General features: G+C 35.0%; 1 protein-coding gene across 2 annotated transcripts in view; it reads right to left on the reverse strand.

Moving 5' to 3' along the window:
• Positions 1–16,030, reverse strand: part of SLC38A9 (solute carrier family 38 member 9) — a 78,807-nt gene that overhangs the window by 52,750 nt on the left and 10,027 nt on the right. For both annotated transcript variants that reach the window (XM_077773000.1, XM_077772999.1), the window contains one exon: positions 9,935–10,080. In XM_077773000.1, the coding sequence (XP_077629126.1) occupies positions 9,935–10,047 (113 nt within the window). In that variant the 5' untranslated portion in view covers positions 10,048–10,080. The remainder of the gene's footprint in view (positions 1–9,934; positions 10,081–16,030) is intronic.

Consider the following 16,030-nt stretch of genomic DNA (forward strand, 5'->3'; position numbering starts at 1 on the left):
ATCAACTTAGGGTGTTAATTTAGTTAATGTGAGTTAGCTTCAAACCAATTAAAAATTTTTCAGGAGGACAGAATGATTAATTGTGTCAAGTGCTACTACAAAGTCAAATGAGATCAGCACTGATCAATGAAATGACCACCAGTAACTCCGATATGTGCAGTCTCAGTCAGTAGTAAGGGCAAAAGCCTGTCTGAATTGGGATCAAGAGAAAAACTGGGTATGGTGAGTATAAATAATCTTTGCAAAGAGTCTTCTGTAAAAAGGAATGAAAGAAATGGAGTGGTAGCTAAAGGGGTAAGTATAAATACACTACAAAGTATACAAAAAGCATAAAAAACACAATCACCTATAATCCCACAAATGGCTGCATTCTCTTGGAAGAAAACATGAGATCCCACTACATATTCACCAGAATTGCTAAAATTTTAAAATTTGACAATGTCAAGCACCAGTAGGAGGTAATGTAATAGAAATTCTTACACACTAGAGTGGGAATGTAAACTGATAGAACTCCTGTAGAAAAGAGTTTGGCATTATCCAGTTAACTTGAATATACACCTACAACACTACCAAGCAAGTGCATTCCCAGGAATTTATCCTAGAGAAGTTCTTGCACATGTATGCTAAATACACATAGAGTAATATTTATAGAAATTTTATTTCTAAGATCTCTGGTATATGTGCTGCTGAAGCAAGCACTATTTCTAAGATCTCTACACTGGAAACAACCCAAAGGTCCAGCAACAGGAGAATGTATACATAAACTGCAGATACTCATAAAATGAAATAACAGAAAGCACTGGAAAGAGCTGTTGTTACATACAACTTGGGTGAAAATTATGATGAACAAAAATTCCAAAATAATACATACAGTATGATTTCATTTACATGAAGTCTACAAAAAGGTAAAACTGAATTCAGTATTTTAGGGATACAAAGGCAATAAATAATTAAAAGCAGGGAAATGGTCACACAAATGGGAGGAGAGTGTTTACCTATAGAGAGAAAAGAGGATGTGTTTGAAGGACATACAAGGAACTTATGAGGTGCTGCTATCTCTAGACCTTGGTGTAGGTTGTACAGGTATTAGCTTTATAATTATTTTTAAAATTGTATTTATGAGCTATACAGTCTTCTGTACACATATGTGATTAAAGACTTCAAAAATAGGTCTTTAATTAACATTCTTTCAAAATTTAGTAATGAGATCAAAAGGGACCATAACATATTCTGTATCATACAGGAATTTACTGGTTATAGGGGTGCCTAGGTGGTTCAGTTGGTTAAGCATCTGAATTTGATTTTGGCTCAAGTTATGATCTCATTGTTCGTGAGTTCAAGCCCTGCATCAGGCTCTGTGCTGCTAGCGTGGAGCCTACTTGGGATTCTTTGTCTCCCTCTCTGTCTATCTCTCTCTCTTTCTCTCTCAAAAATAAAAAAACATTAAAAAAAAAAAAGAAATTTACTGGTTATCCTTTGGCAAAATACCTTAAAGATGTGTCAAACTTAAATACAAGTTATCCACTTTTCTGCTATAAAAAGTCAACTGTGCCAAATTTGTTAATTCCTACTGTGATGGTAAGTTGCTATCAACAGTATACTACACAGGTACAGAGTATATATTAAAAACCAAAGAGCCCTTGGGGCGCCTGGGTGGCTCAGTCAGTCAAGCGTCTGACTTTGGCTCAGGTCATGATCTCCCAGTTTGTGAGCTGGAGCCCCACATGGGGATCTGTGCTGACAGCTCGGAGCCTGGAGCCTGCTTCAGATTCTGTGTCTCCCTTTCTCTCTCTCTCTCTCTCAAAAATAAAGAAACATTTGAAAAAAATTTAAGAACTAAAAAGTTCTCACATACTTAAACTATCTCCCTTCAAGGCACAGATGATATTTTGACAAGGACTGAGAAAGTAGTTTTGCTTTTTAAAAATTCACATTGAACAGAGAATATTCTAATGGATGCTCAGAAATTTTTCTATTTGTTACCTCATTTTACTGCTGAAAATGACATCTGTCATCAATAAAAATTCCTATCTGCAATTATACATGCATGGATGAAACTTTTTCTAACATTTAAAAACTTACAAAGTATGTGAATGGTCTCTGAATCTGTTCTTAAACATACAAAAGTCAAAATAATAACTGTAATAATGGAGCACATGACAATACTAGTATCTTTGTATTTCATGTAATATAAGTATCAATTAGTATTTTCACTAAAAAGTGTGTATAGAGTATAAAATATTTCAAATATGGGAATTTGCAAACATAAACCTTCAAATAAAACATTAGTTTATAAAATGTTTTTCAAGTTTATTTATTTTGAAAGAGAGACAGAGAGAGAGAGGGAGAACGAGTGGAGGAGGGCCAGAGAGAAAGGGACAGAGGATCCAAAGCAGGCTCTGTGCAGACAGGAGAGAGCCCCATGTGGGGCTCAAACTCATGAACCATGAGATCATGATCTGAGCCAAAGTCGGACACTTAACCAATTGAATGACCCAGTCAGTATTTTTTATATAAAATCTTTTTTTATAAACTTTATAAAAAACTACAAAAGTTGGGGCGCCTGGGTGGCTAAGTTGGTTAAGCGCCCGACTTCGGCTTAGATCATGATCTCATGGTTTGTGGGTTTGAGCCCCATGTTGGGCTCTGTGCTGACTGCTCAGAGCCTTGAGCCTGCTTCAGATTCTGTGTCTCCCTGTCTCTCTGACCCTCCCCTGCTCATGCTGTCTCTCTCTCTCTCTTTCAGAAATAAATAAAACATTAAAAATTTTTTTAACTATAAAAGTTGATAAACTTTTTAATAAACATTTTAAAAAGTTATAATCAATGTAAATTATTAGATATGACTATATCTAATGCTTTTTCCCCCTTTGCTTCCTTCTTCCCTGGGTACTTTCTAAACGGACACATCTGAAATAACTGGTCTGGAAAAACTTCAGGACTTTCCTCAAATATTTAGTGTCCCGTCAATGGAGTGTTCAGACCAGGTGGGCAGCTTCCCCACTCTGGCCAGAAGCTACGGGGTTGTAGCAGTTTTGATTTTTCCCAGATAGTCTTGTCTATTAAGTTCTTCCTTTCCCCAGCAGAAAGATTAGCCACCTCTGAAGATTCTAATATCTTTTCCCCACCTTCTGCAGGTGTGCGTATATGTTGGGAAGTAAATGCTAGAAGTGAGCAGAAAGTAGAGCTAGAAGGATATGAGAAATGAAGAAGGAGAGAATGGGGGATGATTTGGAGAGAGAACCAAAAAAGGCGAACAAAACTACTGGTTGTTTCCAAACTAACAGGATTAAAAAACACTAGTATTTTAGACTTTAAAAATACCATGGGATACTATACAAATATAGAAAATAGCATGCAATCACTCAATGTAGTATCAGGGAGGATGAAAATCTACCAAGTAAATTTCAGCAAAAACTTCTACCTAATTGCTGGATGAGACACAAATAAACTTCAAATCCATTTGAATTACTGTGGAGCAAAATGTTATAAAATATTTTAAAATAAGAGAGCACATTTAATTGTTATTGGTAATATACATGATAAAAGTTTTAATATACTGTTCATAAATAAAATTTAAAGTTAATTAAAAAAATTTTTTTTTGTTGTTTGATGTTTTATTTATTTCTAAGAGAGAGACAGCATGAGCAGGGGAGGGTCAGAGAGAGAGGGAGACACAGAATCTGAAACAGGCTCCAGACTCTGAACTAGCTGTCAGCAGACCCTGACGCAGGGCTCAAACCCACGAAACGGGAGATCATGACCTGAGCTCAAGTCGGACGCTTAACCAACTGAGCCACCCAGTTGCCCCTAAAGTTAATTTTACCAAGAGTATTGTATCTTATAATTTCTATTTTATGTTTTATAATGCAAATAATGTTCAGAAGTACATGTACATACTTTGCAAATGAATACCCACATGTATGTACACACATACACATATTCAGTCCCATTACTTTTAGATTATTTTCATTTTTTAACTGATAAGGGTGGTATAATGAAAAAAGTAAATGTTAATTAACCCCTGGTTGAAACGTATGGATTCCTTATTTTAGAATTCTAAGCTTTATTCAGCTGCAAGTAAACAATTTTATCAGTATCATATGAACACAGAACTTCACCTGAATATTAATTCTCAGGCCTGTGTATCTTAAATATAGGTTTTGCTAAGAATGAATTTCAAAATTCTGTCAATGCAATTCAAGCTTTCAAATTTAGGTTTAAGAGAATCCGTAAACTGTTTTAATTCTACTGTCCTAAAAACAATTCTTTTATGGCCACAAAATGAGCAGTAACAGAACCGTGAAGGTGTTTGTTTTTAGTATCAGCACTGGATTGAGGCTAAAAGAATGAAATAAAATTTCAAGTTAGAACCACCTGTACATAAATACTAATATATAGTCTTTCAATTTCTCTAGGCTGATATAAAACAGTAATACCATCACCACTCCATCCTATCTTTCACCTAGAAAAAGCAGACCCAAATGCAACATGGTGAGTAACTTCAACAAAGGAAGATTAGGAATGTGGGGAATCCGGTTTTAAGTCTGTTTGTTAAGTCTGTTAACAATTCTCTAGTTGTATACTTGCAACTGGTTTCATTACTTTTGCAGTAATTATACTATTGCACTAAATCCCTTTTGACTATATACTTGGCATGTTAAAATACTGAATAGAAAGAGAAAGATCCTAATCGAATTCTTCATACCATTTCCTCCCAATAAGACCTACTTGGACTCAACCCTAATGAGCACCAGTCAAACCAACTGGGATAACTTCTTTCTTCAAGCTTCTCCTAATAATGTTAATGAGGGAAGGAGGAAAGAAAATAAAGCAGAACTCCCAGATATTTGGAAAAAGAGGAAGGAAGAAAAAATATATAAGAACAAATATTTCAGAGAATAAAAGGATTCCAAAGGGACTAGAAAAAAGATTCCATTTAAAGTATTTCTAACTCCAAAACCAGGATTGTTCTCTTTAAGCATTTAGCAAAAAAGCGTTCCATTGGGGAAAAAATAACAGTGGAATGTAGGGAGAAGGTGAGAGAAGTGGACTCAAGAGGGAGAGAAAGGAGAGGGAAGAGAGTAGGAGGAAAAGGAAGGAAGAGAAGGAGGGTATAGAGGTAGTGCTACAATCAGCATTGTGGCCATCTGCTCTACGCTTCTTCTAAGCAGTTAAGTCCCTCGTCTCATCTACTTAACATGGATGGCATGTTCTTCATAGTGTAATTTATGCAGGTCTGGACACCAATCTTCCTGTGAAAACTACTTTTCTACCTTTTGTTTTACATCTCCATAATCCCAAACTATGAAACTACTAAGGATCAGTAATCACTTCCAATCACTATTATTGGGCATCTACATTTACAAATTAATAAACTCTTCACTTTGCTTTGTTATTCCTTCTCTCCCCTAAAACCACAAGTACCAAAAAGAGTTAATTCAGGCTGCTATTCAGTGACAGTATTATTGACAATGAAACAGAAAGAGGCTAGTTCACAGGTGTGCAAACTTGTTCACAATCTAAAAATCCAGGGGGCGTAGCAAAGTGTTTTGTAGGCCTCAGGAATACTGCTTATTTTGTTTAATTTTTTAATTTATAAAATGTTTTTATATTTTAATTTTTGAGAGAAAGAGCATGAAGAGGGGAGAGGAAGAGAGAGGAGACACAGAATCCGAAGCACACTCCATGTTACAAGCTATTAGCACAGAAGCCCATGCAAGGCTTAAACCCACAAACTGTGGGATCATGACCTGAGCTGTAGTGGGATGCTTAACCCACCAAGCCACTCAGATGCCCAGGAATGCTGCTTATTTTAAATATCTACCTCTACCCTACTGGCTTACCAGACCTCTTGCAATGTTATCAATTACAAAAATCTAACTTTTAGGTTAGGCTTTTGTATTTCTAGGTTTCCCACATTAAAATGCAAATAGCCACAGAAAGATAATAGAGTAATCTAACACATGAGACTGCTTTCCATTAAAACACCAAACAGAGACCAGATCCCTAGAAGAATAGGACAGATAAGTACTGATAAAAAAGGGGTTAAGGAGGGGCGCCTGGGTGGCTTAGTCGGTTAAGCGTCCGACTTTCGCTTAGGTCATGATCTCGCGGTTCGTGGGTTCGAGCCCCGCGTCGGGCTCTGTGCTGACTGCCAGCTTGGAGCCTGGAGCCTGTTTCAGTCTGTGACTCCCTCTCTCTCTGACCCTCCCCTGCTCTCTCCCTCTCTCTCTCTCCTAGAAATAAATAAAAAAAAACATTAAAAAAAAAAAAGGGGGTTAAGGAAAAGTATCTTTTACCAAGCAGTGCCTAAAAGGAAATTCCTGAGTGAATTCTTGCCCTGGGGAACATGGGGCATACAGAGAGGAGCATGAAAGTCCTAGGCCCTAGGAAAAATGGAAAGGGAAATACTGGTAGAAGAAAACTGAAAAGGGGGAGCTCAAAAACAAATTAACCGCTTCACAATCTGGTTTCAGGCTGGCTGGACTGTTCAACTCCCAAAGGGCATAATCCCAGAGCCACACCACAGTATGAAGCAATCCTGAATACCAGCTCTGTCTTGGGTTACCAGAAAGTCTGGGAAAAGTAGGAAAACAATCTCTTAGACCAGTGACTGCCAATGGAATGTATCACATACAGCATAGGAGATTTCTAAGCCTTTCTGTCCCTCTATCCAGATTCATAACTCCACCCCAAATCAGGTGAAAACTGAAGACGGAGGAGAGGTGTGTAGAGAGAAAAGTGTACACATGTAGTCTGAAGACTGCAGATATTCCTCAAATGATCCAAATGGTAATGACATGTATTCCTACTCTACAGTGACAAGCTTCTTCCTCCACCTGACTCTAATTAGACCCCACTTCCACCAATGTGATAAACAGATATAACACATTATCAGTTCAAAGGAGTTCTTAAAATTGTTACATTTGAACTGATACATGATTTTGACTGCCACCTAGTGGAGATAAAATTAATCACAAACTGAACTGAGGATAATCTAAAAGTATCAAACATTGTTTTCTATACTCTGACAGCCTAACATAGTTTCCCAAAGGGTGGTTATACATAAGGGGATTTTTAGGTGGCGCAAGGATGAATGCTATCTTAACTACTTAATATTTCTCGCAATGCATGTTAAAGTATAAACAATACTTAAAACCCATCATTTCACAAACGTGAAGATGAAGCCAAATTAAGTCTAATTTTAAAAAGTAAATAGATTTTAAAACATATTTGAATTATATTACATATGTAATACTGTAATGGGACACCATCAAAGCTATATGGTGACTCAAAAATGACCAATGTTTTAGGAAGAGTTGTCTTAAGCTGGTTCTTCTAATGGAAGATAACCTCTTTCAGTGTGTCTGAGGATTTTTTGTGCATATAAGTAACGTAATCCATCTTTTGATAGAAATAACAAAGTTTTTAGGTACTTCTACTGTTTTTCTCATCAAATAATAGTTTGTTTTCTTAAACAGAAATTATTTCACAAGCAAATTAGCATTCAATACTGCTAAGTCTCTATAAATATTTGCCTTCCTTAAAACATGCTTACCTAAGTAGTTATCTCATGATTATCAATAATTGATTTCTTCTCATTTTGACTAGTTTCATTATAGAAAATATATTTCTGTTTAATCTACACGGCTAAACAGATTCTCAGAGAACTGTCTGAACTCCTGCCAACTTATTGCAATGGAATGCACTTTAATGACCTATGTTCTATTGTCACAGTGGTCAATTATTTATCATAGAATTTAGAGATTTTAACAAAATCCTGAGCATTCAAAAGCATTTATAAGTTCTTGTATTCATTTGATGTTGGAATAAACAAATGAAAATTTTAAGACTCATTCATTACCTTCTCTGATGACCATTATATTTCTCATATGATGAATTTCACATTGCCATCTCTAGTTTCAAGAGAGACTGAAAAATTAAGTATCTGAACCATAGAAATAGGATCATTAAGACTAACTTAAACCAATCCTCCTGCATCTCCTGGATTGGAACCTATTGCCACAGACAACAGAATTAAAATCCTGTTGGCAAGGAATAAGTATGGTGGTTAAATGGTTTTTGGGTATTTACCAAACAGCATCTGCCACACCACCCATCTTGATTGAACACTTTTCTCTCTAAGGAGGCAACCACTCTTATAGTTTACTACTTATTCCATAGTTACTTATACATATTGTATTATATGTAGTTTTTAACATTTATTTTACCAAAATGATGGTACACTATACACATTGTTCTGCACTTTTTTGATTTAACAAAGTAAGTCAAAGACTTGTTCCATTTTGATATGTAATAAAGCCAGTTTTTTTAATGGGTGAAAAATCTTCCATTGTATCAATATGCCAAAATTTATCCAGTCCTCTAAGAAAAGACATTTTGATGGTTTTACATCTTTTACTATTAAAAAATACTGCATTAAAGAACCTTGTACATATATTATTTGATATTCTGAGTTAATGCTTAGAAGTAGTGAAATTGCTGGGCCACATAAACTTTGGAATTAGCTGCTGGCATTTTGGGGGGTGGGGGAAACTTTAAACTATGGACTCAAATTTAAAGTGCATGACATTGCATTTTAGAACCCTTCCACTTAGTGCAAATTATGCTTTTTCATTCTATGTCATATTTTACTAATTCTAATGTATACATTTCTAAAATACAAATGCATCTCATAATCCCATACATTTTTAAATCACTAACAGCTGACAGCTGGCAGTCATAACAGTAATTGTCCCTCATGGTATGACAGGTACCTGTAATTCCTGGTCATTTTACTCATCAAACCATTTAAAGACCATTTAAGAAGAAATATAAGCCATGACGTTGTCAGAAAACCTTCTGCGACACCTTCTGGTAAGATCAGGAAAGTGCAAGCATCAAAACTAAAAGAAAGTGTCAGTGATTTGAAAGAAAATTGTTTCAACAAATACTACATTATTAACGTTCTTAATGGTACAAAGGACAATTGTGTGTGGGAGGGGAAAAAAACCAATCCTGATGACTCTAAGTTAGAAAACTGATTGCGGAGTATCAGATTCTAAATGTGAAGCATTAGTAATAACTGATACATTTTGCTTAAATTTTCATTTTTATAATTGCACAGGAGATATATGATAAAATACCAAATAAGCGCAAGAGTTCTTTTGGTAATTTAGAAAAAAATTTCTCAGTCCTACGAGATTATTACATATGATGTATTGGTAGCAGTTTATCTTAGAGTTTTATTACCAAAAAAAAGAACACTTCAACTCATAAGCATCATGTCAGATTTCAAAAAATACTCTAAAATCTTATTTTAGATCCCTCAGTAGTATTTTAAAGTTTCTATCACGTAGATTTTGCACACGTAAAAGGCTACTCATTTATTTTTTCTTTTCTTCCATTACATTTTCTTACTAGAATGCTATTTATCTTTGCCTATTTTGTAAACAGCCACTATACTGAATTCTCTATTTATAATAATTTTCCAGTGGATTCTTTTGGGCTTTCTAGATATGTAATGAAATAAAACTCAAACTCAAATTATCTTAAACTATCTGCTGGAATTTAAGCTTAGTGAAGATAAGGACTATATTAATTTTACTGTTTTATCCCCAACATCTAGCATATTACCTTGCATAAAGCAGGTAATCAGTATATATTTGTTAAATGAGTTACATAAGTGCATCTCACTTTGTAAATCTTACCCCAACTCCTCTCGCAACACAGATGGTAAGCTTAGTCAAAAAAAGTCAAATACAAAAGAGGAAACGGTATTTATATTTTTTCCCTCCCACATACAAGCATACAGATGCTGTTAAGAAACTGGATATTTCCTATTCAAAGCAATATATTTTTGGTTATATAATTAGTTCAACTTTAATAATTTAAAATCATAATTATGAAATGTTTTCTTTTAAACACTTACCTTTTGGATCTTAGATCTGATGAATCAAACTGGATATTCATAGGTCCAGGATTTATCTCATGATCTACTTCAGGGATGAGAAGATGCCTAGAATCACTATCCATGTTTGTCATTTTCTTAGTCTCTAAGCAATGATGAAATCAGACCTACATAAATCAGAATGGATAAAAAATTAAAAAATTATAAATTATTTTGCTACTAATATGTAATACATTCCATGTATAAAGATATTGGAAAAATATAGGAGTTTGCTGATGATACCTTACTTAATGAGGTATACGCCTAAAATATTTTATCAGAAATTTGTTAAGTTGAAATGGAGTTACTGCTTATTTTTCAGATTAATTAAAAATAAGTGGAGCAATCCATTTCTGGTAATAAAACAGATTAGACTATTTGGACACATTTTCCTGCAGAAAACAACAAAAATTACTGCATAAAATACAGCAAACCTCTTTTGAAAAGCATCAAAAATAATTATGAAAATAAGGCCATTAGTAGATGTAGTTAAGGAAACTAGAGAGGTAAACAGCTCAAGCAATTGCTTCCACATGGACAGTATTTGTTGTACCAGGAGAAAATGGACTGAGGTTTTCAAGGCCGTGTGAAGTATTAGAGAAATAGAAGATAAAACCTAGGATTCACCCAAAGTAAGGAAATGGTGTAATAAGAAATCATTCCTTCTCTCTACTTCCAACAACACAGCTGGGAGTACAAAGAGCTTTACCATCTACTTAGGGATTAACAAGCATTAAGTGTCTCACTCCCTCACAACAGAACTACAAACAAGATTTCCTGACACTACCCACAGGCAGTGTGTATATGCACACCTACACCCATGCATGTGCAGAGGGGGAAGTGTTAAATACCATAAACTGCAGTTCACATGGATTTGCATGGAGGTCAAACACTTAATGCTTTGAGTATAATTTAAAGTTAACTTGCTTGATAGGGCTTCTAAGTAACTGCTAGAAACAAATGTAAATCTTTTCTGTGAGGACACACCTTGATCCTATACCTCAAAGAAGACCTGTTAACAATTTTTCAAGGACAATGAACTGTATACAGTCAAAAATAATCTAGTATGCAAAGAAATAAAGTACTAGTCATAAAAACCAGAAGAAACAACAGCACGGATTCATAAAGACTTCAACTATAGGGATTATGAAAACAAGATTAGAAAACAACTATGCTGTCTATATTTAAACATAAAACAAAATAGATATATATACAGTGGAATATTATTCAGCCCCCTAAAAATGAAATCTTGCCATTTGCAATCACATAGTTGGATCTAGAGAGCGAAATGCTAAGCAAAATAAGCCAGTCAGAGAAAGACAAATATGTGGAATTTAAGAAACAAAATAGCAAAGGGGGACAAAAGTGACAAAACAAAGTCTCTTTTTTTTTAGTTTGTTTTGAGAGAGAGAGAGAGAGTGAGAGAGAAAGAAAGAGGTAGAGAGAGAGGGAGAGGGAGAGGGAGAATCCCAAGGAGATTCCACGCTTAGCATAGAGCCCAAGGCAGGGCTCTATCTCAGGGACTCTGAGATCATTACCTGAGGCACAGTCAAGAGTCAGGAGGCTTAACTGACTGACACAGCTAGTTCCCCCAGCAGATTCTTAACTATAGACAACAAACAGATGGTTACCAGACAGGAGACGGGTAGGAGGATGGGTGAAATAGGTGACGGGAATTAAAGAGTGTATTTATCTTAATAAGCACTGAATAATATGTGGAACTGTTGAATCACTATGTTGTACACCTGAAACTAATACAACAGTGTAAGTTAACTATATTGGAATTAAAATTTAAAAAAATTAACAATAAAATAAAATAAAACAAAGAAAAAAGAAAATTCTAAGCACAATATCTTGCTCATCATAGAAACCAAATTCAAACCAATTTCTCCTTCTATTGTCAACTTGTTTTTAAGAATTTTTTATTTTTTATTTAGGGGCACCTGGGTGGCTCAGTTGGGTAAGCATCTGACTTTGGCTCAGGTCATGACCTCAGTTTGTGAGTTCAAGCCCCAGGGCAGGCTCTGTGCTGGCAACTAGGGGCCTGGGGCCTGCTTCTGTGTCTCCCTCTCTCTCTCTCTCAAAAATAAACAAAAATTAAAAATTTTTTTTCTTAAAAAAATAATTTTTTATTTAAGGGTGCGTGGGTTTTTCAGTAGGTTAAACGTCTGACTTCAGCTCAGGTCATGATCTCATGGTTCATGAGTTCCAGACCTGAGTCAGGCTCTCTGCTGATAGCTCAGAGCCTGGAGTCTGCTTCAGATTCTGTGGTCTCCCTCTCTCTCTCTCTCAAAGATAAACATTTAAAAAAAATTGAAAACTAATTAATTAGAAGATAAATCAGATGAAACTATTAAGAAGGGCGGGGGGGGGGGGGGAGACAAAAAAATGNGGGGGTGGGGGGGGGGGGGGGGGGGAGACAGAAATTGTGAAAGATGGGTTAAGAGACATGGAAGACAGAATAAGGTCTAACATGCATGAAATCAGAGAAACAGAAAGGAGATAGCAGAGGTAGTATTTGAAGAGACAAAGGATGAGAATTTTCCAGAATTCATAAAAGATAACAAGAAATTTAACAAATCCCAAGCAGAATAAATAATCTTATCATAAGATTGGGAAAAAAAGAATTAAAATTCCAGACCAAAGAGAAAAAAAGTCACGCAGTATCAAGAGTGTTCTAAGATCCTTGCATTGTCCAGCTCAACACTGTACTTTGAATGCATGTTGTAATTTTAAAGGTAACTACTAAAATAGAAAACAGTATATAACTTAAAATCTAACAGCAGGAAAAGAAAATAATAAAAAAAAATTGCAGATCTCAACAAATGCAAGAAAGGAGGAAAACATAAAAGAGGCAGGACAAATAGAAAACATAAAATAGGTAAGATTCTCCCAGTCTTTCTTAAACCCATGCTAATCAGGCTATCTTCCCCATCAGTACACAGAAAGTGTTCTAAATTACCAACGACCTATACCCACTGGTCATTTTTTTAGTTTTTAACTTACTTGCCCTATCAGAAATAAGTTCCATAAGGGATCACTCTCCTCCTTAATAAACTAGATTCACTAGGGCTCCAGGTTTTCTCTGTATCTCACTGGGCCCTCCTCCTGTCTCATTTACTATTTGCTTCTTATGTCCCAGAATTCTTAAAACTGCAGAGTCCCACAGTTCAGTCTTGGTTTTCTTCTCTATATGCCTTCAATTTAGAGGTAGTTATTCAACATCATGTAACATCACTTGTGTTATGTAATACAGCAGCCACTAGTCTCTTGTAGCTATTTATGTTGTTAATATTACTATTAATATTAACTAATTTATAATATTAGAGACTTAGATTAAGTTTTTAAAATTACAATTAAATTTTTAAAAATTCAGTATCTGAGTTACACTAATCACATTTGAAGTGCTCAATAGTTAACATGTGGCTAGTGGCTACCATATTGCACAGTGTAGGTATAAAACATTTCCATGATTGTAGGAAGTTCTACTGATCTAGACAATGACAACTTCCATGTTAACTTTTCTGGCCAAATTTTCTCTCCTGGATTTCAGACTTGCATATCTAACTGCCTACTTAACATGTTTTTTTTAAATTAATTTAATTGAAAAATAACACTGTAATTGTTTTAGATGAATAACAACGATTTGATATATGTATATATCCTTCTTAACATGTTTATTTGGAAATATTAAACTATATATATATAATATATATATAATAACTAGAATGTCCAAAACTGAACTTTTAATTTTTTCCCAAAAAACTACCCTACCCATTGCTTTCCTGATTTCAATTGTTGGCATCTCCATTCTTCTAGTTAATCAGGCCAAAATCCTTCAAATTTCCCATGACTTCTTTTTGTCAGTGTACATTCAATCCATTAGGAAAATAGTGTTGGCTCTCTCTTCAAGTATATCCAGGATCTAACCACCATCATTTGTTACCAAGATTTCTACAACAGTTTTCTAATGGAGCTCCCTGCTTCTACCCTTACTCCCTTACAGTCTCTGCACACAGAAGGGAGAGTTGTAGAATGATATAGGAAGGCATCTGGTCTCACCCAGTTGGTTTTTATCACTGGGGGAAGTGTTATTAGACCCAGTGGGTAGAGACTAGGGTAAAGCTATTAGACAATTGCTTTACAATTATACATGTATTAAGCATTTTTCTGTATGAATGCTATATTTCACATACAAACACACATATACACAAACAGCAAACTCCGTAAAGTGAAATAAATAGGCTTTAACATTTAAAGGCAAGTGTTTTACCTTTATTCCTCAACTATATTATTATGATTACCCGCATTTTATAAATAAGGATACAAGGCACAGAGAAGGTAAGTGACTACAAAGTTAATAAGTGGGACAGTTAGAATTCAAATGTAGGCAGTATAAGATCATAGCCTGTACTCTTTGCTTCTTTGCTGTGCTTCTTTCCTGTCCTTTGCTTTTTCTCTCCCTTCTTCATTTTCTTCTGTTTCTTATTAACAAACGACTTAACAAGTACAGTTTTATTGGTGCTTTATTTGTTTAATGGAGTCCTATGTCTGCTGTTATTTTTCTAAATATAGCATGTATGACAGAGTAGAAAAAGACTGCTTTTTGAATAAGCAATCCTTACCTATGTCATTCACTACCTATGTAATTTAAGATTAACCATTTAACCTCCACGAATCTATTTTCCCATGTGTAAAACTGAAAGCATAACCACTGATGTGGTTGAAAACTACATGAACTGATGCATATTATACTCAGTACTTTGTATTGGGAAACTAAATATTCAAACACATTATTATTCCTCTCCAAAAACAAATGACAAAACTTGTGTTTTTACATATGCAGCCTCTTGAGGTCTTAAGTGAAAAATTCTGCAATAATGATGTAGGCAAATGTCAAAATGCTACTAATAAGTCTGACAGATGTTGACAACATATTCTATTCCCAGAATGTATATTTTCTTCCCTTTGTTTTTTCTTCCCATTTCTCTCTTCTGCACTCCTGCCCAGCATTTAAGACAAAGCTCTCATTAACTTATTAGTCATACTAGATACAAACAAATAAGGTTTAAGAAGTACTTTATATAATGGTGACTTATCAAAAAAAGTGAAATCAAAATACTACCATGAAGTACTTTATTTCTGTATTTTCCTATAAAGAGTACACAAGTAAAAATGATGATGTAAAAATGAGACAACTAAAATACTGAGTAATGGCAAACTCTGAACAATATATTCATTCAACAATTTCTCAGTGAGCCTCTACAAAGTACTTAGGTATCAAGGGGAAAATTTTTTTAATTATTTCTAATGTTTATTTATTTTTGAGAGAGACAAAGACAGAGCACAAGTGGGGGAGGCAAAGAGAGAGAGGGAGACAGAGAATCTGAGGCAGGCTCCAGGTTCTGAGTGGTCAGCACAGAGCCTAATGTGGGGCTTGAACTCATGAAAGGTGAGACCATGACCTGAGCCAAAGTTGGATGTTCAACCGACTGAGCTACCCAGGTACCCCTCAATTTTTTTTAACTCATGGTTCCCATCCTCAATAAACTTAAAAAATATTATCCAGTCCAACAGAAGTCTAGAAGTTAGGCAACTTATCATAAATCAATTGAATAATAAAACCTAGTAAGATGTTAATTACCAATTCTGATTTTCAGTTCATCATTTCACTTCTAATTAAAATCTATACGAATTGCTGGTTCTAGATCCCAAATTAACTTTGCAATATATCAGTGCAAGATTTTAAAAAAATATTTATTTTGAAAGAGAGAAGAATAGAGAGTAAGCAGGGGAGGGGCAGAGAGAGAGGGAGAGAATCCCAAGCAGACTCTGTGTTGTTAGCATGGAGCCCAATGCAGGACTTGAACCCACAAACTGTGAGATCATAACCTGAGCTAAAACCAAGAGTTGGATGCTTAAATGACTGAGCCACCCAGGCACCCTGCATTTCATCATTTCACTTCTAATTAAAATCTATACCAACTGGTGGTCCAAGCTCCTAAATTAACTTTGTAATAGATAAGTGCAAGATTTACTCTTTTATGGTAAAAAGTTTACTTGACTGTTTAAAACACA

Source organism: Crocuta crocuta, unplaced genomic scaffold (genome assembly GCF_008692635.1).
Source record: "Crocuta crocuta isolate KB4526 unplaced genomic scaffold, BGI_CrCroc_1.0 scaffold107, whole genome shotgun sequence".
In the NCBI taxonomy this organism is placed as follows: Eukaryota; Metazoa; Chordata; class Mammalia; order Carnivora; family Hyaenidae; genus Crocuta; species Crocuta crocuta.